At 34.4% G+C, this 23358-nt stretch overlaps 5 protein-coding genes across 8 annotated transcripts; 2 read left to right on the top strand and 3 right to left on the bottom strand.

Moving 5' to 3' along the window:
- The first annotated feature begins 6720 nt into the window (after positions 1-6720).
- LOC119642392 (E3 ubiquitin-protein ligase PPP1R11-like) lies at positions 6721-7566 on the top strand. 2 transcript variants are annotated; one of them, XM_038041543.1, is made up of 3 exons: positions 6721-7001; positions 7075-7183; positions 7239-7566. In XM_038041543.1, exons 1-3 carry the CDS (start codon positions 6915-6917, stop codon positions 7415-7417), a joined length of 375 nt encoding a protein of 124 aa, XP_037897471.1. In that variant the 5' UTR covers positions 6721-6914; the 3' UTR covers positions 7418-7566. The 2 variants fall into 2 exon arrangements, 1 of the variants encoding a protein (XP_037897471.1); XR_005248032.1 differs by having other exon boundaries at positions 6915-7006; positions 7075-7141; positions 7208-7331.
- Positions 7567-7757: 191 nt separating this feature from the next.
- Positions 7758-11214, bottom strand: LOC119642391 (F-box/WD repeat-containing protein 5). Of its 2 annotated transcripts, none has more exons than XM_038041542.1 (9): positions 10714-11212; positions 10499-10656; positions 10169-10352; positions 9811-10118; positions 9274-9738; positions 9090-9217; positions 8825-9037; positions 8614-8764; positions 7758-7946 (listed from the first exon to the last, which is right to left on the bottom strand). In XM_038041542.1, exons 1-9 carry the CDS (start codon positions 11012-11014, stop codon positions 7854-7856), a joined length of 2001 nt encoding a protein of 666 aa, XP_037897470.1. In that variant the 5' UTR covers positions 11015-11212; the 3' UTR covers positions 7758-7853. The 2 variants fall into 2 exon arrangements, with proteins under 2 accessions (XP_037897470.1, XP_037897469.1); XM_038041541.1 differs by lacking the exon at positions 7758-7946 and adding an exon at positions 8043-8501 and having other exon boundaries at positions 10714-11214.
- A 2059-nt stretch (positions 11215-13273) lies between these two features.
- On the top strand, positions 13274-17868 carry LOC119642380 (clavesin-2-like). Of its 2 annotated transcripts, XM_038041523.1 has the most exons (6): positions 13274-13464; positions 15335-15475; positions 15535-15629; positions 15694-16038; positions 17138-17313; positions 17742-17868. In XM_038041523.1, the coding sequence occupies exons 2-6, from the start codon at positions 15343-15345 to the stop codon at positions 17845-17847; spliced, it is 855 nt and encodes a 284-aa protein (XP_037897451.1). In that variant the 5' UTR covers positions 13274-13464; positions 15335-15342; the 3' UTR covers positions 17848-17868. The 2 variants fall into 2 exon arrangements, with proteins under 2 accessions (XP_037897451.1, XP_037897452.1); XM_038041524.1 differs by lacking the exon at positions 13274-13464 and having other exon boundaries at positions 15323-15475.
- Positions 17869-18016: 148 nt separating this feature from the next.
- LOC119642383 (tektin-4) lies at positions 18017-19769 on the bottom strand. Its single transcript, XM_038041526.1, has 5 exons — positions 19480-19769; positions 19193-19419; positions 18833-19127; positions 18500-18779; positions 18017-18416 (listed from the first exon to the last, which is right to left on the bottom strand). The coding sequence occupies exons 1-5, from the start codon at positions 19752-19754 to the stop codon at positions 18039-18041; spliced, it is 1455 nt and encodes a 484-aa protein (XP_037897454.1). The 5' UTR covers positions 19755-19769; the 3' UTR covers positions 18017-18038.
- Positions 19770-20328: 559 nt separating this feature from the next.
- LOC119642381 lies at positions 20329-21683 on the bottom strand. The gene is made up of 2 exons (XM_038041525.1): positions 20880-21683; positions 20329-20817 (listed from the first exon to the last, which is right to left on the bottom strand). Exons 1-2 carry the CDS (start codon positions 21499-21501, stop codon positions 20345-20347), a joined length of 1095 nt encoding a protein of 364 aa, XP_037897453.1. The 5' UTR covers positions 21502-21683; the 3' UTR covers positions 20329-20344.
- Between the last annotated feature and the right edge of the window lie 1675 nt (positions 21684-23358).

The following is a 23358-nucleotide window of genomic DNA, read 5'->3' on the forward strand; positions in this document are numbered from 1 at the left end:
CTTTTGAATTTGCTTCGCAATAATAATCTTTCTTACATCTTCACCGACAATAGATTTGTTTGAATTAGGAAGCTTGGGGACTATTTTCGCTTTTAACTCATTAAGTCTATTTTTTAAAGTTGGGAGACTAGTTTCAATTATTATATTATTTATGGGCGTCGTCCGAAAAGCATAACAACTTGCTCTGAGGGTTTGGTGATAAACCGGTTTAAGGATCTTGATATTAGATTTGCAGATATTGCCATAAATTATCAAAGCACAGTCAATCTTGCTTAAAACAAACATTTTGGTAAGATAACTTATAGTGTTAATGTGCGCATGGCTTCTCCAAGCAACGTACTGTATAAAATTCACCTTTGTTAGAACAGTTGGGCCAACATTCCATGATTTCAAGAGTCTTAAAATAAGATGAAGACCAATTCTGTCAAATGTTTTTTCGAAATGAATTGAGAGAATGGTTACATGATTCCGTTCGGAAATTGCTTTGCTTGTCAAATAATCAATAAGTAAAAGAGCGTCGATGCACCCTCTATCCCGCTTAAAACCAACTTGTTGCTTTGTTATCAGGTTCTTGGACTCAAGAAACCAAGATAATCTAGATGCTATAATATATTCTAATACTTTTAAGAGGCAAGATAAAAGAGAGATTGGGCGATAATCCGATGCGATTGAGATTTTTTTTAACTTTGGAATCGGAACAACTGCTGCCAGTTCCCACATGTAGGGTATATGGCCAGTCAAAAATGCCGTATTATATAGGTCCAATAATTTCTTTTTACTTGAATTAGACAGAGCATTGATCAATCGGTAGAAGATTGCGGTCTAGACCAGTTGTCCTCCCCTTCGATTTGGAGAGACAACTTTCAAATTCTAAGGTAGATATGCAATTTTCCAGGGACATGGCACATCTGTCAATAACATTTGAAGTAGAAATTGGAGTTCTTTTGTTTTCTATGAAAGGACGGGAAAAGTTGCTGTCAGAGGAGTATTCGCACTACACTTTTCCAAAGTAATTAGAAACCTCATCTGCGCCAGTTAAATTTCCATTGGGAGTGCAAATGACAGAAATACAAATAATAAATTGTAGAGTTTTTGTTGAGAACACGATTCCGAAGATGGGATATAGAGCGAAAGAACTGTTAATTTTATGTTTAAGATTATTTGTATCGCTACGGCTTGTACGTTTGAGCTTAAGCTCATGCGTTTGCGAGTTATACTTGATTTTATAAAAACACCAACTCCTTGTTTGGAATATAAATTTTGATCAACATTCGTGACGTATCCAGTATATGATTTGGGTGGAATAGGATTAAAAGAGCTTCTCTTGAGGGGTCTCTTGAAGCGATATAAAGATTGGATTAAAATCACTTATGAGTGTACGGAGTTCATCAAAATTATTAATAAGTCCTTTAATGTTCCATTGTAGAATTTTAAAAACTTTATTTAATTGTAGTGACATAGAAACGGACTGATAGGTGGGTTAAGTTGACATGTCAGCGTCTCCGTCGAAAAGGTCGCTATAGGAATTTTGCATAAATAATTTGTTCTTATCAGCAAAATAATCTGCACTTGGGTGGTTGCGTACACTTGAAGCGCAACGAGTGGGCGCAGATGGGTTAAGTTGACATGTGGGTTAAGTTGGCAGGTCGCTATAGGAATTTTGCGTGAATAATTTGTTCTTACTAGCAGAATAATCTGTACTTAGGTGGTTACGTACATTTGAAGTGTAACGAGTGGGCGCAAGTGAATAATTTGAAATTGAAGATTGATTAAAGGAAGAAAGATTGGATTCATTACAACTTTTAATTTGTCGTCTAGAGTTAACAGCTGATGTTTCTGGGGTATCTAGTTTACTAGATTTTCGCATACGTGTCGTTGTTTTAATTTTTCAATATTTGCTGTTGTTTTGATTTTTTCAATTTTTTTTGGTGGATAATGGAACTGGTTTCGCAATGTAATTTTTGATTGATGGTAGAACAGGTTTTTCATTGGAAGGAGTTGGAGTTAAAGGCTTATTAGGCTCTATTTGTGAGGCGACAGAAGCGTAGATATTACGTTTGTTAACTCTTTGGGTTCCAGATGAATTAATTTCCCGATACTTGCGCCGCGCTTCGCCCATGCTACAGTAATTTTCTGTTTTGATTTCTAGAATTTCACTTATTTGTATAAAACGTGGGCATTGTTTGTCCAAGGCCAAGTGTCGATCAAGGCCGTATGACACAGGTGTTGACATTTTAACACCTCATAGAATTTGGAATGTAAAGTTCTACTTCACATTTACCAATCTACATCAACAGTTCACGGTAGCCGATAGCGGTTAAAAGTCAAAACAACCCTTTCTGTAGGGGAGCGGGTTTTTCCATGGTCATTTAATTTGGTAAGTTTATAAAATTCAGTCACTCCTTGATTGCCCACTTTGCGAACAATTTCATCTTCCGGAACATGCTTTAAGCGTGGAGCATGAAATACGCCTTGAACCGCGTTCAGTTCGCCATGCAGTTTAGCGGAAATAGCACATAAATTAGCTAATAATTTCGATTTTATGAGGTTTTCGGTTGCCCGACGGTTCCCAGCGAGGACAACTAAGTTCCCATCGCGTAGAATCGAAATAGAGTCTATATATGTTGTAATGGTATCTAGCCCTTTTTTAATAGCAAAATGACTGATATATGAAATTGTTGGATCAGTTGAAGAAATCACAACGTATTTTTTGTCAATAGGAGTAATGTTACTGGTTGGCAACACCGGAAAGTCGAAATTTTTAATTTTTTTTCTTTGAGGGGATATGTCCGCTAATAAATGAAATCTATTTGAGTTTTTATCTGGTGGCCGCGGGGCCATTATGCCTTATGGTTGTGTATTATTTAGTAATTTGTGAAATAACCACTCAATTGAAAAGGTTTACGAACTACTGAGGATAATGTCAATTGTTTCCAATTTTTATTTATTTTTTTTGTATTTGTGATTTTTTTTTTATTATATTTAGAGGAAACAAAGTCACATGCGGTATCCGCAATAATCAGTTTTTGCAAAGACACTGAAAAGACACGAACTATATACACAAAAACATGAATAAAACTTATAGCAGCTTCTGTATTCGAAAAACACAAAGAATTTCAGTTTTCTATAGTATGAATAAAGCTTCTTTATTAGAAAAACACAAGCAATTTCAAATTTCTATAGTATAAATAAAATTTGCACGGGTTTTTACAACGGCGTAGTCAAGCGTAAAACTCGTTCGACCATTCCGGATTATCCTCATGGTTAAGGAGAGGCTAATGGATTTCTTTAAAGCTGGGAACATTATTTTAGCTCGTTCTTGAGCGTTTTAAAAACGCCAAATTAACGAACATGTGCGTCAATGGAGTACCTTTTCTCATAGCTAATTTTAAGAAAAGCTAGTAAAATCGTCGTTGCGCTTCCCTTGGACAACAGAAAAGTTTATGGTTGTGTCAAGTTGATTAAGCTCGGTAGAATTCTCTTAAATTTTCAATTCCTCTTCAAATACATCTGTGGATACTAAACATTTTGTTAATCTTTATGAATACAAATATTAGCGAACTTGGTCTAAAGTTACTTTAATCGTTTAAGTCTTTGCCTGCTTAGGAATGGGAACAACTTTGATACATCGCAATTCTGAGAGTGTAAAGTTAATAGACCAGCAGTTATTAATCGAATGCAGCAGGACATATCATACTTAACTCCATTACAACGTAATGAATTTTTGACTAAAATGCCGAGGACCATTGTTATAATTCCAGAAAAAATAGGAGAGTATTGACGGAGAAGATTTCTACCAAGGTTTAGGTGATAAGGACTCAATATCAAAAAAACTTGGTTCTAGCAGACTCGATCTTAGACGGAAAAGCACTTTGAATTGATAATAAATCGGAAGGAAAATCAACTTTAGACAGACGTTCCATAAAGAAGTTGCATGATATGACATTTTCTATTTTTTTAAGGGACTCATTGCGACTGTTAAAAAAAATGGGAGAAAGCTGCCTTTTGCTAGCGGAGACGTTGGTCATCTTCGCGTTAAATGATAAAATAGTTGGATTCGAAAAAGTTAGGTCCAAGACACTGCTTTCCGTGCGACCACTCCGGTTTTAAGACATTAGAACTATTTAAGACATTAAAACTGCTAGCACTGGTCGAGACTTGATGGCCGTGCAAGCAATGTCTAGCATTGAAATTTACGGCTAGAATCACGTTTTGTGCACCATCAACAAAGTCACAGAATCTCTGAATCTCATCACGAAAAGTTTGTACATCAAGGCTGGGTGAAAAGTAGCGTGATGCTATGAAAAAATTCGATTTAAGAGTCATGGTTTTGATGATGACAATGTTACCAGCAGCATTGTAGGGAATACGTGTAAAATGGACGGCTTTCTTAACTAGTATACTAACGTCAACATAATCGTCATATCGGCATTTGGTGACTAAAGTATAATTGGACACTTTAATTTAAAAAAAATTTCCATCTCTCAGAAAAACTTCACATAAGATGCAGAAATCAATATTAATCGAGCTCATCTAAAAATACAAAAACGACAAGTTACGTAGAACACTTTATGGATGGATGGATTGGACATTATATTGTAAAAACGACATCATATTTTAAATTAAAAAGAAACCCCTGCGGATTTTCTCGCAGTACAGAGTGATTGATCGTGACGAGTATTAGCACAGAGAAACATTTTTTTTTCGAATTCCTTAACAAGAATCTGAGGGATCATCGGACGAATACATTCTTTAATCGCAAAGATAAATCTACTAAGTTCCGAGAAACGAAAATTGTTCTTCCAAATTATTGGCCGCTGGGGCCTTGTTACAGACGGCTTGGAGGGTGAATTGAGAGAAGGTTTGATGGGTGAACGGGGAAAAGGTTTGGAAATAACAGATTTCCTTTTAACGACCGCATTAAATTTTTTCTTTGTTAAAATATTATTTGCGTTTTCATTATCATCTTTGCTCGAAATGCAGACGCATTCCCCAATTGAGGGAAATTCTCGTCGTAGGAATTGTCATCCAGACATTCAAAGTAGTCGCTTTCACTTCTTTATAGGAGAGATTTTTAATGGCTATGATCTTGTTAATATTTAATTCCAGTTCCCTGTTCGGGCAACAATTATTTAAAGTATTGTGCTCACCTGAACGACAGGACAAGCATCTCGTTGTTGCACATTTTTCACATTTGGCAGTTTAAGCACCTTTTCCCCTTTGCTTTGCAGAACTTAGACACATCGTACAAAATACTCCATGGGCAAATTACAAAAATTAAATTTGAGTGCTTTGGGGAGGGCTTTCCCCTTAAAACCAATTTTGATGCTAGTGGTTGGAATGAACTCGTCATAGTTGTTAAGATTCCATCTTCGAAACCTTACAGCAGACTTAATAGGAACGTCGGAGACAGGTTTTTTGATAACCTTGCTTTCACTGTTTTCAGTGAAGACCTTTCGAACTTCTTCGTTAACTTTCCGTGAAAGCTGTCGAAATATATGCTTTTAAATTCTTTTTTATGAAATCATTGTCTTTGACGAAGCTGTTAGCATTACGAACAGAGCTGAAAAACAATTTAGCTCTGCTATTGCTAACCACTCTTAATTCTAGTAAACCGTCAATGTTTAAAGTTTTTAAATAATCACAAACAAAAGGTCCGAGTTGATGTTTACACGTTTTCTCTCGTCACTTTCACGAATTTCAACAAAAACTACAAAACTGCATTGCGAAAGATAGTCATACAAGTTGATATCGTGAATTGGAATGGCTTTGGCACCCAAATTATAAGACTTATTACCTACCTGTTTCTGGAGCAATGTTAAAGCTTTACCTACAGCTCCTCCTTTGGGCGATAGATCAACATCATCTCCAACCATCCTCGATCTCTTGTTATGCTCATTCGTATAGAAACCCTCGAAATCGTCTCTATCCATGACAATTAATTCAGACGCTGTCTGCATAGGGAGACAGGCTGATGTTGTTGTTGCTGTTATCACGGGGAACACATACCAATCCGGACGGAAAAAGAAAAGAAATGTATATATATATTTTTTTTATTGTTTTAAAATTTCCAAAAATTTCGCTTCTGTTGCAAACCCTAACACCGATAAAACACGAAAAAAAGAAAATTGGGCAGATACCGTTTGCTGAAACTCAAATGACGTGTTATTTCTAGTGTTCATGCTAAACGAATGACCTAAAAATTTAAACATTAAATTTAACTTTATTGCATTTTGCACTTTTCAAATTCTACATAATTATCCATTACTTTTGTTATTAATGCTTGTTATTGGAGTCTTCATGCTGTCGTTGGGGTGCACACAACCAACTTCAGCCTGTTACTCAATTGAAATAAAGAAATAAAAAAAGAGTCAAACATAACCTAGAAAGCAAAAAATTGAAAAAATTTAGTAAAAAAGCATCATTTATTTCAATTATAAATTTAAGTTAAAAGGTCCAATCCATATCAAATGCAAACAAAAAAAAAAAAAAATAATAATAATGCTTGTTATTGTTTGCCACAAAAAAAAAATTGTTTGTCTCTCAGTTATTAATGCTTTGGATTTGAAAATTTGAGCAGAAGTATTGGAAAGCTGACGACGATGATACATGATTAGCCTCTTGGCGACAATTAATTGTCTCTGAAAAAATCAGGCGATAATCGCCTGCTTAAATATGGCCAGATATATACCAGTGAGTACAACTCTACTCCGCCTATAGAATGCACTGTAAGCACAATCATCTGTTAAAAATACATTCTAGAAATTTCTACAAGTGTTTAACAAAAAAAAAATATAAAAAAATCACCAATTATTTGGGTTTATACGGATGAAATTTAGGATAGGAATTAGTCATTGATTCTCTCTCCATGTATGTGTGATAACGCTAACTGAATTGAAACTAAGGAATAAAATATGGACGCAGCAATTGCACATTCAGAAGCTTCACTAACCATTTCACAAACTGAAGTTATTGCACATGAGGATATATCAGATACGACGGTAAGGTAATCATATTTGCTTGAATTTTGGACTTTAGTCTGAGAAATACTGAGATCTTTTTTGTTATGAGTAGCCACGACCAGTGCTTAGACTAAGATTGCAAAAGCCGAAGAACAGTAAGAAAGTTGTCTGGCATGAAGGTACCGTTGACAATGAACATTTGAATAAAAAGAAATCTAAATGTAAGTGAAGCCATTTATAAACAGGTACGAGTTTACACTCGCGCGTAACTTTTAGGTTGCTGTATCTACAAGAAACCGACGGCATTTGGAGAAAGCTCTTCGGAAGACGATGAAGAATGTCAGAATTGTTTTGGCCATCCAGAAAAACGACGTAAAAACCGTAAATTTGACAATCAAGATAATCCTCTTTTAGAGCAGAACGATAATTTTGACTACCTGCCAGCTGGCAACTAAAGAAATGATAAATCGTATAAGTCTTGTACATTGTTAAACAATTATTTTCTCTACTTTATTAGCTAGTAGTCTTCAATTTTCAATCACTGCATAAAATTCTTAGTTTTGTATCTATAGATAACATTAAAAAAATAATATACATATATTCGTATATATTTATTAAAAGCAATTTTAAACTCATTGATTTGATTATTAATAAAATAATAAAATGTTTAAATAATTAAAGCAAATAAACAATATGCGTAACTTGTATAGGTATAAAGTTCACAAACATTGTATTGAAATTTAATAAATTTTTGGGACACACCTGAAAATATATCTTAATCTCATATTAGAATTAAATAAAAATAATGCAAACGACAAATAGTTCACAATTTTTAAATTTAACAAAATAGATTTTTTGATGTTAGTACAACAATAAGTAAATTGAGAGCAGTCATTTGTCCTCTGAGTTTTTCAAATAGAATGCTTCATTATTATTTGAAGCATCAACATTCATTTGTTTAGCTTTAGCACGAGACCTCCAAATCTGAAAGGGAAAGTAAATATAAATGTGAAAAATACATGATCGCAAAATTGGTTAAGAATATAATGGGTAATACTGAAAAATCTCCGCAGGTTTTCCTGCACTTTCGAGCTTCTTTTTGTGGTCTGCTCTTTTTAAATAATTCCAAACTGTCATGTGGCTGATGTTTAGCGCATCTGTTATTTGCTGACAGCTTGTTGCCAAATTTTTTGGACTTTTTTAGTGATTGCGAAATGCATGTTTGACATCGAAATTTCCGGAACGGAATTGAGCAAGGCGCTCCCGAGTTATTTCTTTAGTTACAACATTCTCACCGTACACTTCACAATTTTTTTGCAGCGTTTTTACCATTACCATTATATTAAAAACGCATTGCACAGCGTATTTTTTCGGATATTTCATTCATTTTGAAATCAATACAGCTTTTACATGATCAAAGAATTAGAAAATTATCTTCATAAAAAAATATAAGCTGAAATGACACCTTTTCAGCACACGTTCGTTTGCGACAGTCAGATGAGTGTTGCCCGATATCCCAGGCAGAACTTTCAATATGACCTATTATATATATATATATATTTGAATCCCGTTGTTTATAAAGTCTATTCTTACTAACGGAAATCGGTATTGGAGTGTACTCGCAATTATGTAGGGCATGAAATAAACATACCTTGATAGTGAAATCATCGCTAGTGGTCACCAACATCTCATTATCTTTAGGATTAAAGGCTACACTATTTACGACATCAGTATGCTTATATTTAGCCAAAGATATGCCATAATATCGGTCCCATAAGTAAGCGTGCATATCTTCAGCACCACTAAGTGTATAAGATATTATAGGTATTTTTAACGTGATAGTGAATGTTTTGATTAATTACCTGGCTACATAATCGTCACATACATCTAAGAATATAAAGAAACATTCCGTGCTTGGGGTGTAAGCTTTATGAGCTCTCAGCATATTACCAATACGCTTTAAAGTCATTAGGTCAATGACATGTATATCAATTTCCTGAGCAATCGGTGGCGGTTCCAGGGGGTTCGTGATAATGTAATTTTTAGGCCATGGGCGTGTGTTAACATAGAGATATCTAAACATACAAAAATATTACATCCCCTTAGCAGATTTAACATCACTAGTACCTATGGTCGGGGCTTAATGCCATTCCGATAATGTGACCATGAAGGTCTATTACTTTGTCAACTTTATCGAAACGATCAGCTACAGCCTCATAGTCCCACCAATCTGGATCAGGATCGCGAAATTGATTCTTAACGAAGTATGTTGTTAAATTTAACTACTATTCAATTCAATGCGTTTGCTAACCTGTTGTTCGGCTGCCTTCTTTGCGGCGATTCTTTCCTTCAGTGAGGGCCCTGGATCTAATTTCTTGGGAAATGTTATATTTCTAATACGTTTAATACCAATTTGATGGGGTGTATACGTTTTGGAACCAGTAGAAAATATAAGATATTTTGGTATAGAGTTTTCCATCTCATCATATTCATCAGATGCGTCCATTGGTTCATCTTCTTCTTCATCTACCGACTCATCAGATACGGAATCTCCAGTAAATTCTCGACGATATTCATCTAAATAATGTATTGTGGAATCATTGCTGCGCTGCAAACTCCAATTTAAAGATAAAGAAGCAGTCGACGTGGAAGGTGTCGAATCATCAAACGATATATGAAAAGCTCTTCTTAAAGAAGCAGAGTGAGATAGAGGGTTACCAACAGAGTTTTGAACAGTCAATGAGTGTTCTGACATTTCAATGTCATCCGACGGTGACTAATATTAATAATAATAGAGATGCTCACTCATTATTTAGAGAATGCATAGATATCCCTGCAATTTATTTACCTCCAAAATTTCATCCGAAGTGCTTGCCGTTATCAAAGGATCATTCGATTCATCCAACCATGGGCACTTAGCCATCATTATGGCTCTTACCGAACTCGCATTACGATTGTAGAATTTATAGAGTTGATTCATAATAGGTACGTGTTCCGAATCTACTTCTTGATTGGCTTTATTCAGCCATAAGATAGACGTACTAACCATTTGAGCTAGCCAATGCAAGTCCCCGGATATAAGGTATTGGTCACTGAACCAAGTTCCAAATATATCATACGGTCGATTTATGACGCGACATCGCAAATGAGATTCAACTATACGTAAAAATTAAAAGAGCGCTTCTGCATGAATTTATAGAACATACCATTTCCGTCTACTGTAAACACAGCTATTTCGCCAGATGTACTGTGGGGCGATCCGAAATGAACGCCAGATACCAAAAGTAAACTATCGCTTTGATTGAATTGTGAGTATTGTGTATATTTCCAATTGAATTTCTTCATGTTTTGCGAATACTTTTCGGTGCATGGATGACCGGCGTTCCAAATCTAAAATATGAAATATGAGAAATGTTATTGCGAGAGTTGTCATGAACCTACTCAATAAATTAGTTTTTTTATTAGACTATGTCTATTTAAGTGAACTATTTTAAGATTGTTGCAGAACATTTGCTATTACCCTTTATCATACTCACAATAACGTAGCCATCTTTAGAACAAGTGGAAAACATTTCACCATTATGAGAAAAGCTAACGTGTAAGACTTGATGTACATGACCTTTAAGACATTGCGACTGAACGAAAGGTATTCCAAAAGTAAGGCGTTCATATTCACTTTTCCATGAAACGGCTCCTGTTGGCATAAACATAATTAGTAAGAAGTATCATCACTTATAATATATTCGCTAACCAGGTTTTAAGGCGATGCAAGGATCAGTTTTGAAATGTCGATGAAATTTTCTTTTCCAAAGATAATCATCGTTAGCAATTTCGTACCACCGACGACAAGTTAAGCCAGCGTTAAGGATATCTTTAACAGGTAATAGCCAAAATATTTCTGTTAATACTAGCTGCGGCAATGTCCACCATAAATCTTCCGCATCATCATCATAATCATCTTTAACATGAGCATTATCACTTTCACTCTTACTAACATAAATTTTTGGCTTCTTTGGAATGTTTGCTGCCGCAGCGCTTCCCATGGGGTCCATTTCCAGTTTTTTTATGCAAAATATTCTTTTTTTCAACTCATTAAGGCAATTGTTGATCGCGTTGCAGATTTTAAAAAATTTGTACACCTTTCAGTTCCCCCATAAACGACGGTTTAAACAATAATTTACACGTAATAAAAAAACTTTTCCACTAATTTTGTTATACCAAACAACAAATACGTAACAGACCTAGTAAATAAAATCAGATGAGCTTTCCAAGTCTTTATGCGCAAGCTCTTGGAGAGTAATACGACATTTTACAACGCTTCAGATAGATAGAGCTATGTAGCAGCTGTTTTTTTATGTAAAATAAACAGTTAAAGCATAACTCACGAACTGTGAAAATAAAATTGATCGTGTGTATTTGTATGCAGTCGAGTATGTAATTTCCGATGTGTTGTGCATTAGCAAACATATACTGGCGTGTTTATAAAAAGAAAATAAAATCATGTGATTTTATACGCCGTCATGCTTTTTCAAAAATTGAGGCAACGATAGCTTTTATCTGTGTGTTGGTCTGTTATTTAACAGAATTGAATCCCTTTGGTCTGTTAAGTTGGGCATTGAACTTAGTTGATTGACGTTACATTTAAGTTGTTAAGTTTGGCATTTAACCATTTATTTAGTAAAAACGACTCTGTGCTTTGCCTTTCAACAGTGAATTTAGCGAGGGCGTTGTTTAATTTGATAATAAAATTTATGGCAGTCTGATTTTAGGCTAACTTGTAAAATTAATATTATTATTATTATTATTATAAATTTAGCCTTTCTCTTAAAGCACCAGCATCATGTCATATACACGCGCTAGGGCTAGTTTCTCCTTGCACTGTTAACTATTTAAATGCCATTTAAATTGTTGCTCTTTCGTTCTCATTATTTGTGTGGACAAGAATTTGTTTAAACTTTCACACTCTATCAAACATTTGCAAAGCAGAAGAATGAAGATCTTTGATTGTTTTTAAGAGAATATGGGCTATTACAGCAATCAAGTATGTATTTTCAAGCAAACCCGAAAACTAGGTGGAATGAACTATGAAAGGAAGTTTCATTGTCCGTTCATCGCTTATTCATATTGAAAAAATGAAAATTTTATGTTCGCAAAATGTTTCAATAAATTTCTATCAAAATTTCCACGCTCAGAAAAATGAAGACATTTTTTATTATTAAAATTTGGTCTAGTACATGTACGTTGAAAATTTCGTTAATATATCTCAAAAACAGCCACCTAAAGATTGAACACCAAAATACATGGACACGCATCAGACAAACATATACCCATACAAGCTGAAACTAAGTCGGAAAATGATTCTAAATCGCCTTCCTACTAAAAGGTGGGGATGTTTTAAATGCTTCTGGGCGCTTTGCATATCCTTGCCAACTTAATATGAATCATATGATGTAAAAAGGTAGTGTACATTATGTTCATGAATAATGTCGTATTTTACAAAACAAGTATCATATTTGTAACCCGTCTCACGATATTAGATTCCAATGTTTAACGATTTCGCTATCCTATGCTGCCTACTATATGTTGGGAAACGTACCAAAGATATTTTCCATAAATTTCGCTCCGGAGATTACAGAAAATGGTCGTTCGGGGCGATGATTACATTTTGCTGTCCATATTAGAGGGTAACCCGCATCTAACCACTTTGGAGTTAAAAGGGAGGATCGACCATTCGACTGCTAACTGCTAATGAACAATTCAAACATCTTCAAATCCAAATGTTTTATTTAAAATATGGCAGAACTTTTCTGCTAACTTAATATATTATTAACGTATTTTTTTATTTTTCAATATTACAAAATTAAAACTGCATTTCAAAATGTTTAATAATGTCAAAAACCCTTAGCGCGTTTATGGAACATATCCACGTTTCACGGTTTTCCTCTCTTTCTTCAAGAATTTTTTATCATTATTATTAATTTTTTATAAACAATTCTATGTAAATAATAAGTAACGGCAGCGTACGAAAAGCAAAAAACAATGATTTTTTTTATTTTATTTGTTTTCGCATGTGTTGAAGGTCTTCGAGAATTCGCATCAAAGCTTTTAACTAGTTCTATTGCTATAAAAGTTTGAGTCTCCCTCCAACAGCCTCACCTGAGTTGAAATTATTCTCCATTTAGAACTAAGTACATAGGCTTTAGCAACCAACAATGTAAATAATATTTGTAGTTTTACTTGATCGTTAATTTAATTCAGTTGCGTTAAGTGTTTTAGTTAACATTGTCATTTTTTTATTAATTCAGTTTTCTTTTTTTGTTTAATTACATTACTTGCATCAAAAAAGAACACACAACATATTTTCGGCCAACTAAATTTTCACTTACGTTTCGTAATGGCAGGCCAGGAAATAAACATCAATCGTATTTGGAATTGAAAATTAAAACAAACAATTAAATCAATCAAACAGTTAATCTGTTTAACAATCAATAAATTCAATCGTGTAAGTGCATTGAAGCGTTTGCTTCATAGTGTTAAATTTAGACGATAAACGAATAAAAACAAGAAGTGAAAGCTTTTTCACATCTGGTCCGTCTACCTTTTAATTTTATATATAACACAATTTGTTCGCTGCCGTCCTTATGCATAACTTCGCCTTCTTCCTCTATTTTCTCATTTCTACCATGTGTAGCAATATCAAGAATTGAGAGATCTATCGCTGATCAATTTAAAAGATTGATGTAAATGAACATCGAAGTCATTCAATTACATATCTTATTACTCTTTTTCTATTAGTACATACAACGATTACGTTTTTATAAATAACATATTAATCTCTTTGGCTTTGATCTCATTCTACCGGTAAGTTAGCATTCAAGGTTTATCACAATTAGTTGCCAAAGACGCCTTCAAATATCGTCAAAAACCGAAAATTTGAATATTATCTCTCTGTCATATATTAAACGGTTCGCACATCTACCGTTGCTAATAAGCTAAGAACAGTTTTTTTTTAAATTCTGTGATTCTCACAATATAGCGTACAATGCAGTTTAGATATTGTTGAGCATCCAAGATTCGTCAAATGGCGAATACAACTCTCTTTCTTAAGTTAGATTAATACATGATATAGCGTGATAATAAATGTGTATTAAAATGGTTAACGAATTTTAAATAAAAGTTTTTAATTCGTATTCGTTAAGTTAGCTTTAGTAAAGATATATAAGTAAAAGAGCAGACGACTTTCAGAACCCATTCAATATGCACATATTTTATTACAATGCATAACATGCTAGGTAGACGATTAAGATTAACAATTTAGAACCAAGCGAATTTTTTCGCTAACCTTAATTAGTAGGATTGAATTAATAAATGATGCCGCACTTTGACTCTACGGTTTATTAATTATGCCATATTGTAATGTAATAATTATCTGACATGTTTAAGTAGCTATTATAGTTATTTCAAATAGGAAAAACCTACACATCAAATAGTATTAGCTTGTAGTATAATAGACCAAGGGAGAAGTTTGTGGCGTTCTTTTACCAAAAGAGAAATATATTTTATTTTCAATGAACTTTATTAAGAACTATATGTGCTATTGTTTAAAGGTGTGAGTAGTCTGGCAATGTCGCGAGGGAAAACCGCCTCTTCACTATCGACCAATTCCGGACGTCGGCCACGTTGGAACAGCTCCACTTACACCGAATACAAAGGAATACCCTGCGTGGCGTCAAGCCGGAAGTTCTTACCGTTTATACAGCTTCATCCATCCTAGACTATGTATTTTTCTCAATTTTTCGAAGACTTTTATAGATAATTGATGATTGATCTGCGTTTTCGATGTGTTCATACGTTGAAACTTCCAGAAACCAAAGGAGCAAACAGATTGCTTGCTTCTGATTTTGACAAAACGTACTCATTGCAAAAACCAAAAGGATTTTCACAAGCCTAAGGCGCGTTATCGTCTCAGTTGAATTACTGTAAAGACTTTTTTATGGCTCATTGTGACATCGCGATTACTTTTGAATAAATTAGTAAACTTCATCATGATTTCATAATTTTCTATGACTTGCTGGCTAATTCAGGCGCAGTGCCTTGATAGGGTCAATGCTACCAAAGTTAAGTGATTCAATATTCGTGTATCGGGAAAAACGCCACGATCTTTTTTCTCGACTTATTATATTTTTACATATATAAAGACTATAATAATAATTAGATAAATTTCTCTCAATGGTTTAGTCTGCGCTCAGCTCTGATCGCCTCTATTTTAATAAAATAATAATTACAAAAATGCAACTAAATATGTCCTGTTAAACTTCATTTTTAAGTTAACATTTTGATAATAATATTTAGCTTTCATTATGCTAAAACAGCAATTATCATGGCATTGACACAATACGAGCTTAATTTGGAACCACAATTACCAGAAGAATTTAAAAGGATTGCTGCAGAAAGGGGGGAATGTGAAGAGACTAAAACTCAAAATATTGAAGAATTTCGTCGATACATATTAGGTAACTACTTCTCTAGATTGAAAATGGAGGGAATTTAAGTACATTTTTACTATTTATAGAACACAATGATTGTAAGCCGCATCGAATCGATGATGAATATTTAATAAAATTTTTAAGAGCTCGTTTTTGGAAAATATCCAGCAGCTATCGTTTGGTTGTTAATAAAATTCTAACAGATAAAGTTTTTAAGATAATTTTCGATTTAATTTCTATTATAGATATGCAATTATTATAAGTTCCGGGAGCAAAACTTATCATATTATGAAACAGTTCGTCCCTTAGATTACAAATACATAGGCGACTCTGATATTATCAGCGTTACACCCTACAGAGATCAATATGGCCACCGTATATTAATATACCGTTTTGGTAATTGGAAGCCCGATGAGATCAGTATAGATGTTTTATTTCGCGTATCGGTTATTCTGCTGGAGTTGGGTTCCCTTGAGCCTATAAGCCAGGTTGTAGGTGGTGTTGGTATTTATGACTTGCAAAATCTAACATTAAGCCAAATTGTACATTTGAGTCCTAGTTATGCACAAAAAATTATTGCCTTACTTGTGGTAAGTGAAATATATGACATATATATATATATATATATATTATTGTAAGCTTTAATTATGTGAAGGTCAACTTAATGTCCATTTTTTCTTTGTTTCATCGACTTTTTTTTAAATAATTTTGGTTTTTGGAAAAAAAAGGAACTTCTTTTAATGGATGAATGCTATATAATGGGCGCATGCAAAAATTTTAACAAATTGCCTTTTGTATAGCATTAGCGAGTAACGGCATGAAACTTACCAATCGTGCACAAAGTCACTAGACGACATCCGCTTTTCTTCTTCTTTCCGACCATCGCCGTATTACTTGAATGGGTGACACCCCGGTTTTATCCCCCAGGTTATTGTAATTAAAGGAATAAAGAAAAAAATTGAAAAAGGCCATAATTCTTTGTGAACGTATACTGATAAGTGGGATCAATGTTTGAAACTATTTTTTTTATAAGCAAGTTTTTTTTTACAAGTTAGCTCATCTAATAAAGATTTTCACTCATGTTCATCATCAAATATCAAAAATTATTTATTGTTTCCACATAAAGGCTTACCTTTCATAAGAACTCTTATATGGGAAGTGGCTAAAATTAGAGCTATATAGCTCAAACTTGTAGAAAAGTTTTTAAAGGACAAACGTTCACCATAATGCATAAAAAATTGCAACATTTACTCACATAAAAACCTCTTTTTTTAAGAACGTGTACGTGGAAGGCGGCTCAAAAGAAACGAGTCATTCCGTTTAATCTTTCACATTCATATACCACACTATTTTTATGCAATTTATTTATAGACTTCGACAAAGAAGCGCGTTTTAGGCGGATGGTAAAAATGCTCCCATCCAATCGTTGGTTAAAACGATACACAAAATGAAGCGCACAACGTAAACAAAAACAATCTTACCACAATTTGTTGAATTTATGAAAAGGCCATCTGATAATGACGAACTGAATTAAATTTAGTTGATGTAACTTATCGTAGTGCACTTTAGTGTATAATAAGGTGCAATTTGCGGCTGGATACATAATGCTTTATAAAATAAATTTTTAAATGACTTCTCTCTCTTTCTTTCACTAACATTAAAATATTCAAAATATATGTTTTCATTAAGACTTCCATGCCAATCTCAACGTCAGCTTTACATATTGTCAACCCTAATTGGACTTTCAAGGCCGCCTTCAAACTGTTTACCCCTTTTTTGAATGCTGCAATGCGTGAAAGGCTGTTTATTCATTCCGATATGGAATCATTACATGAACATATAAGCCCCGAACATCTACCAAAGAGGTATGTACATAATAAATCTGTTATCCTAAATAACACAAGCGGGTTTATACTTAACAATGTTTTGTGAGACACATCAGTTTGAATACAAGAGAATGTGTGAAATAGTAATGTTTTGAAAGCTTATTAGTTACTTTACGTTACTGTCATAATTGAATGATTATTTTCGGGACGGTAATGCCATTTTACGCTACAACGAGCTACACTCTATCCGACATTCCTACAGACTTTTTTCAAACATAAGCGGGACCTTGTTTAAAGGAAAGAGTCTTAAGGTAGTTTCATTGCGTGACTCATAAGATACTTGTAATCTACTTAAAGGACATGAAAACATATAATATATTTTAACTTAAACGCAACGCGAATTTAGTGATTTTAAAAAGGGAATGTTTTACATTTATTACTTTTTGCTTTTTCGGAATTGATTTCAGATATGGAGGTTTTCATGAAGAGCATTCTCCTAGTCGGTGGTTTGATAATATGAGGAATAACGAAAAAGTGCAAAATGAATTAAAACAACTAGGTTACATCTTTTGAAATGCTAGGCTACATCTTTTGATATGCGGATAATTGCTGAGCATTTTTCCCCAAAGTTACGCATGCTAAATAGATATTGTACTTGCATTCCGCAAATATAAACCGATTATTTTTTACGAAAACTTCAAAAGAAAAAAATATATTAAAACATGGATTGTTTGATTAAAAGAACGTAGTGCATATAATTTCAGTTAAACGCTAGCAAAACCGCTGAGGGCATTAGCTGAAGGGTAATGTGATCTCAACAGCATACAACGATCACGATCCAACCATAACGTACGACGTTTCAACATGATTTCTCGTTCCAGTTTACTGCGTAATTGCATAAGATCTGCTTTCACGGTTTCCGCTTCCTCTAATTCGGCAAGCATGGCGGACACACTGCTTTGGATAGTGGCCACTTCATCGATGAGATCTTGCTGAGAAGAGTCGCGACAATTCTCTACGTTAGGTCGAAAACTCCGATTGTCCATGCGTGTATGTGCCACTTTCATGGCGGCATCAAAGCTGCGCACACAGCGATGCAAGTGGCCAATGCGGTTCTCAGTATCAGCTAATTTTTGTAAACACTAAAGAAGGTTATCCCATTATAATGGCGTGTCAATTGCAAAATGCATATCTTTTCTTGTTATAATGTGGCGCAATAACTTACATCTCTTAGATCGTTTTCGAAGCGTTGTAGATTCTCTTGAGTACAATTAATACGAGTAACAAAGGCTTTCTCCACTGTATCGGCTTGACCTCGTATATCACGAGCAGTATTTAAGAGAATTGAGTTTAAAGTTTGGCGCAAAGAGACCTGTCGAAGATGCATATTGTGATTTTTTAGCTCTGCGCATTGTTGTAAAAATCTTACCGATTTTTGGCGACATTTTTCACATTCTTCCAAAGTTTCCTTGCTAAAATGCTCCCAATATTGCTCGGATGCTTGTCTAAGAATTCAAAACATTTCCTTATCAATCTCATATAGTGACCATGTACTTACTCAGGTGGTTGACGTACAGCACCTGGTCTAAACATTATGATTTTTGAGTTATTGTCAAGACCTACATTGATGGAATCAATTTCATAAGCCTCTTTCTTGTCACTCCAATCATATTCTAGTCTTTGGCGGGCTGTACGATTTTCTACCTGTTGTTGTTCGAAATCTTCTAAGGTTTTTTTAAGCAACTGACGTATTTCAGCCAATAAAGCCAATTCGTTTACCAACTCCTCTTCGGGAACATCGCGCACCAATTCGGTGTCCGGACGTCCAGTACGTTTATCAATACATTCTTTGGCTGTTTACAATCAGTGAAATCAGAAACAATCAACGAATTCCTCGGATTATCGTAAAACAACGCACCTATGGATTCTGGCACACCCAAAATAACCAAGGATTTCTTTAAACGCACACGTTCTTCTTCCAAAGTACTTATTTCATCAGCCATAGCTTTGATAGCGACTTCTAAAGTGGTCTTCCACTTACCAACTAGCTGAGCTCGTTGGCGCATACTAGCCGTTGTCTCAGTCTGCGTTTTTTCCACGAGCGAGGAAATCCGCATGTGGGTTGTTTTCGAGTTATATTGGTTTCTATCAGGACAAGAGAAAACTAGACTCTTTCTGAGAAGTTCACCCCTATCCTTTACTTACTTAATGGCTTTGTCGAAAACTTTGTTGGTATTTTTAACGGTTTCTAAATTCTTGGCTCTCCATTCGTTGGAACTGAAACGTGTAATTGAATAACGATCTACTACCGGCCGAGTTCCCGTTAGACCGGCCATTGGGCTCCAATCAACTTTACCTGTCGCCCATGGTCCTATAGGTCCCATGGGTTGCAAGTTATCTTTACTGGGCAGCTCATCTTCTGGTTGTGGCAAATAGCATGGAGGATTGTTGGAATCGTCAGCCTGTGGATTTATGCTCATCTAACGAGTGATAAGAAATAATTTGAACTTTTTAAATGATACAAAGCTTACTGGAATATTGGATTCACCAGCGTCTTCTCTACGAGGTATTTTAAAATCCATTTCTTCAACGGGTCTTCCAGCATCCTGAAATCGAGTTTTTTAATGTCTGATGTACAATATTACGGAATTGAAATACTAACTCCAGTTTTTTCTATCAGTCGCCCATTTTGTCCGTCGCTAGGAGGTAACGAGTTCTACATAATTAATTTAAAATTTATAAGCAATACACTTTGATGCATAAATTCCACGTCAGTTTAATTTACCTCACAATTTGACATAATATTAATTTAAAAAAGGAAGAGTCTCGGAAATTTCTTTACTAACAAACGAATCAAAGAAAGATTTTTGATTATTAAAAAAAAAGTTTCATTCGCAATTTTCAAGTTCAACTAAAATTTCTTTTATTATGACAATATAAACAAAGTCGGATTAAAAGTATGTTGCTAAGTTTTTTGTATATATATATATATATGTAAAATTTTATGTCTAAAGTCAGGGAGTACAAAAAAAATTCAAAAACAAGAGCATAAGTTTATTCTTGTCCTATTTCAAAATACTTGAGTGGCTGGAACTTTTTTAAACTTCTGAAAGAATCTTACAGAGAAATCTAACACATTCAGAGGTTTAAATTTGATTACATTCAGTAGATAGTCGTGCAGGAAGTCAGTTAGCTCTGGATGCTCTTTGAAATACGCCATTGCCGTCTCATAAGTGAGCTGCTTCCGAGAGCGATATCTATCAAGCAACAAATGGTGACTGCGCCACATAAGCTCTAACTTAGGCACGATGCGTTCAACAGGCTTTATGAAACCTTTGGTTTCATGTATTATGTACTGGAAGTCGTGCCAAAAATGTAAAATCAACTTCCCGTTGGGAGTATAGTACGATTCACACACTTCGCTGGGATAATTATTAAAATATTGAACGTTAATTACATGTATGGCGTTCTGGAAGGTGCGATGGAAGACTTTAATGCGTTTACGCGTAGCATTTATCGTCATTTTACAATGCAAAATTTTCCCTGCGTTTATTCGGAAGACACATGAACATATCTCTCGATACATTTATTGAATACTTGCTTACCAAATAGATTCATAGAGAAGTAAAAAAAATCTCCTATGAAATTATTGACAACTAAATAGCGCGTCAATAATAGTATACCACCATCCAACACCAGAACGTCATCACGACCTTTCATATTTATAACAGCCTTGAATCTTTGAGTGTCTTTGTTAATGGATACATCACGTTTCGCTATCAATTTTCCGTCGACTATACGAGCATCTAAAGACTTCTCCTGAAAAGCCATTCTATATATGCACATCAAGTCATTTTGATTAAATAGTTCATATCTTACAATTCTACTGTTATCGACATAGTCATATTCACTACGTTTCTCGCATATCAAACTAAGATGATCATTATATTTGCCGCGCACCCAGTGACCGCATTCGATATTGTTTTTACCTTTTCGCATTTTGCTTTTGCTAAATACTACGAATCCATCGAAACTCTCTTCTACATTCACGTTAAATTCACCAATCTCTTCCAGATCCTTTTCCAATAGCAATCGCACTTCCTCTTCCAAACGACACGCGCTGTTCTTTAATTTCGAAATATACAAATTCTCGTTAAAGATAATTGCTTGCTTTTCGTTCATTAATTCGTTGGAAGCTACGTCGAATCTGTATTTGCGAAATGTCATCTCTGAAGGTTCGATACGCGAAAGCAAAGCGGAAATAATACTATCCACACTGATCTCATCTTCGGGCTTTATTCGAAATTTTTTCTGACAAGGCAGCAAGTCGTACTCATTTTCCGCTGGTACGTCGTCCAGTGTGTTTAAGTTACAATTCAGACCTATTTTCGAATCTGTGAACAGCAAAAATGTAAACTTTGTCTAAAACGCGTAACGATCATGTTTACCCATTCTGATTTGTTTTCCGCCGTTTTTTTGCTTTTTTTTATTTGTTCTGAGTTAAATATTTTTACGAAATAAACAATTGAAAAACGGAAAATTTTCTAGAGTTAATGGACATATGTAAATTCTGTTATATTCGATAAGTAATCATGTAGACGCATGCAAACAAAAAATTTGATTCAATAAGTAACATTTATAGATTTTATTTATTTTATTTTACTTACACATGAAACTCAACTAAACCAATAAATACTAATTCATATTTAAAACTAGCATAAAGTATGTAAGGAGAAATAAAAAAGAAAAAAAAAGATAATAATAATTATTAAATAACAATTCATGTGCAAATAAGAGTTTGGAACTCTTCTTAAAAAAGGATTGCTGCTGTCCACTATTGTTATTATTAAAAATGAAAGTAAATGGATTACGCAGAGAAGAGCGCTGCTAGACAAAGTTGTGAAAGGTTAAGATTAAATCGATCCTGAATTTTGGACGCTCGTAATATACACTGGTTCGACAAATGGCATAAGAAGTTAATCATTAGGGGATACAAAACTCCTTTAAATATTTCAGTCCAAAAATCATTGTTCTTTCTGAAATTAGTCCATCTCGTCAATTATTGTGATTTCCTCCTTCCTGTATGAAAGTATACCTTTCGATTTTTGTTTTGAAGAGATACGACTTCGGTTGCCTTTTAGATCATCCACGAATTTAGGTCTTTACTCAACATTTTAAATTATACAAATTACATTACAGTTTAACGTTTAGTTGCCCGCATTTACATAATGGCAGCTATAGGAAACAGAGGATCTTGTTCTGTGTCTGCTATCCAGTAAGTAGTAGTAAGACGAAAAAGCACGGAAAACAAAGTTGTTCACAGTTTTTGTTACATAGACATGTTGGCGCTATAGGCGTGTTCTTTGAAAAGTTTGGGTCATTTTTAAATTCTTTTGCCAATTTTTAGTCGCTATCTTTACATTTGTGAACGCGAGAATGTTTACCACAGATACTACACCGTTGCACAGACGGACAGATTGACAGATAAATGAACGCCCGTGCTTAGGTGCATTCCGAATTTGAAACTGGCCAAGAATTTACATATTTGATAAGTTTTTTGAATCTTGCTTCTGTGCGCTATAAGACTTTTGAAAAAGAATGTAATTATGACAATTTCTTTTCGCATAAACGGAATAATGAGAAACATAATAATTTTTCGAGTGGTTTTTAGCATGCCTATTCGTCTTTCTACTTGATCCCCGTCTATGCGTACTTGTGGTCAGTCCACATGCCTTAAGAGGTCGTCTATTAAAAATGGGCACGTTCTTACGTTCTTCTAGGGCAAGGTCAACACATTTAATACATAAATTTACTGTATTAAGTTTTGAAAATATAGGTTTATTTCTTAGATCTCTTCCCAGATAAAGGCTCTTATGAAAAGTTACGACGATGGGTGAAGGGTTGTACTAAGCAAAGCGGTAATTTAGTAGCGGCTTTTGTAAGACAATAATAGAAAGGTGGACTTCTCTAGATAAAAACGAAGTGTATTGTGAACTACACATTATTTTGTATGAATAACTTACTACAAGTGCCATAACATAGTAAAGATAAGACTTAATTTGTCGTTACTCCTACATGATATCG

Source organism: Glossina fuscipes, unplaced genomic scaffold (genome assembly GCF_014805625.2).
Source record: "Glossina fuscipes isolate IAEA_lab_2018 unplaced genomic scaffold, Yale_Gfus_2 222, whole genome shotgun sequence".
Taxonomy (NCBI): domain Eukaryota; kingdom Metazoa; phylum Arthropoda; class Insecta; order Diptera; family Glossinidae; genus Glossina; species Glossina fuscipes.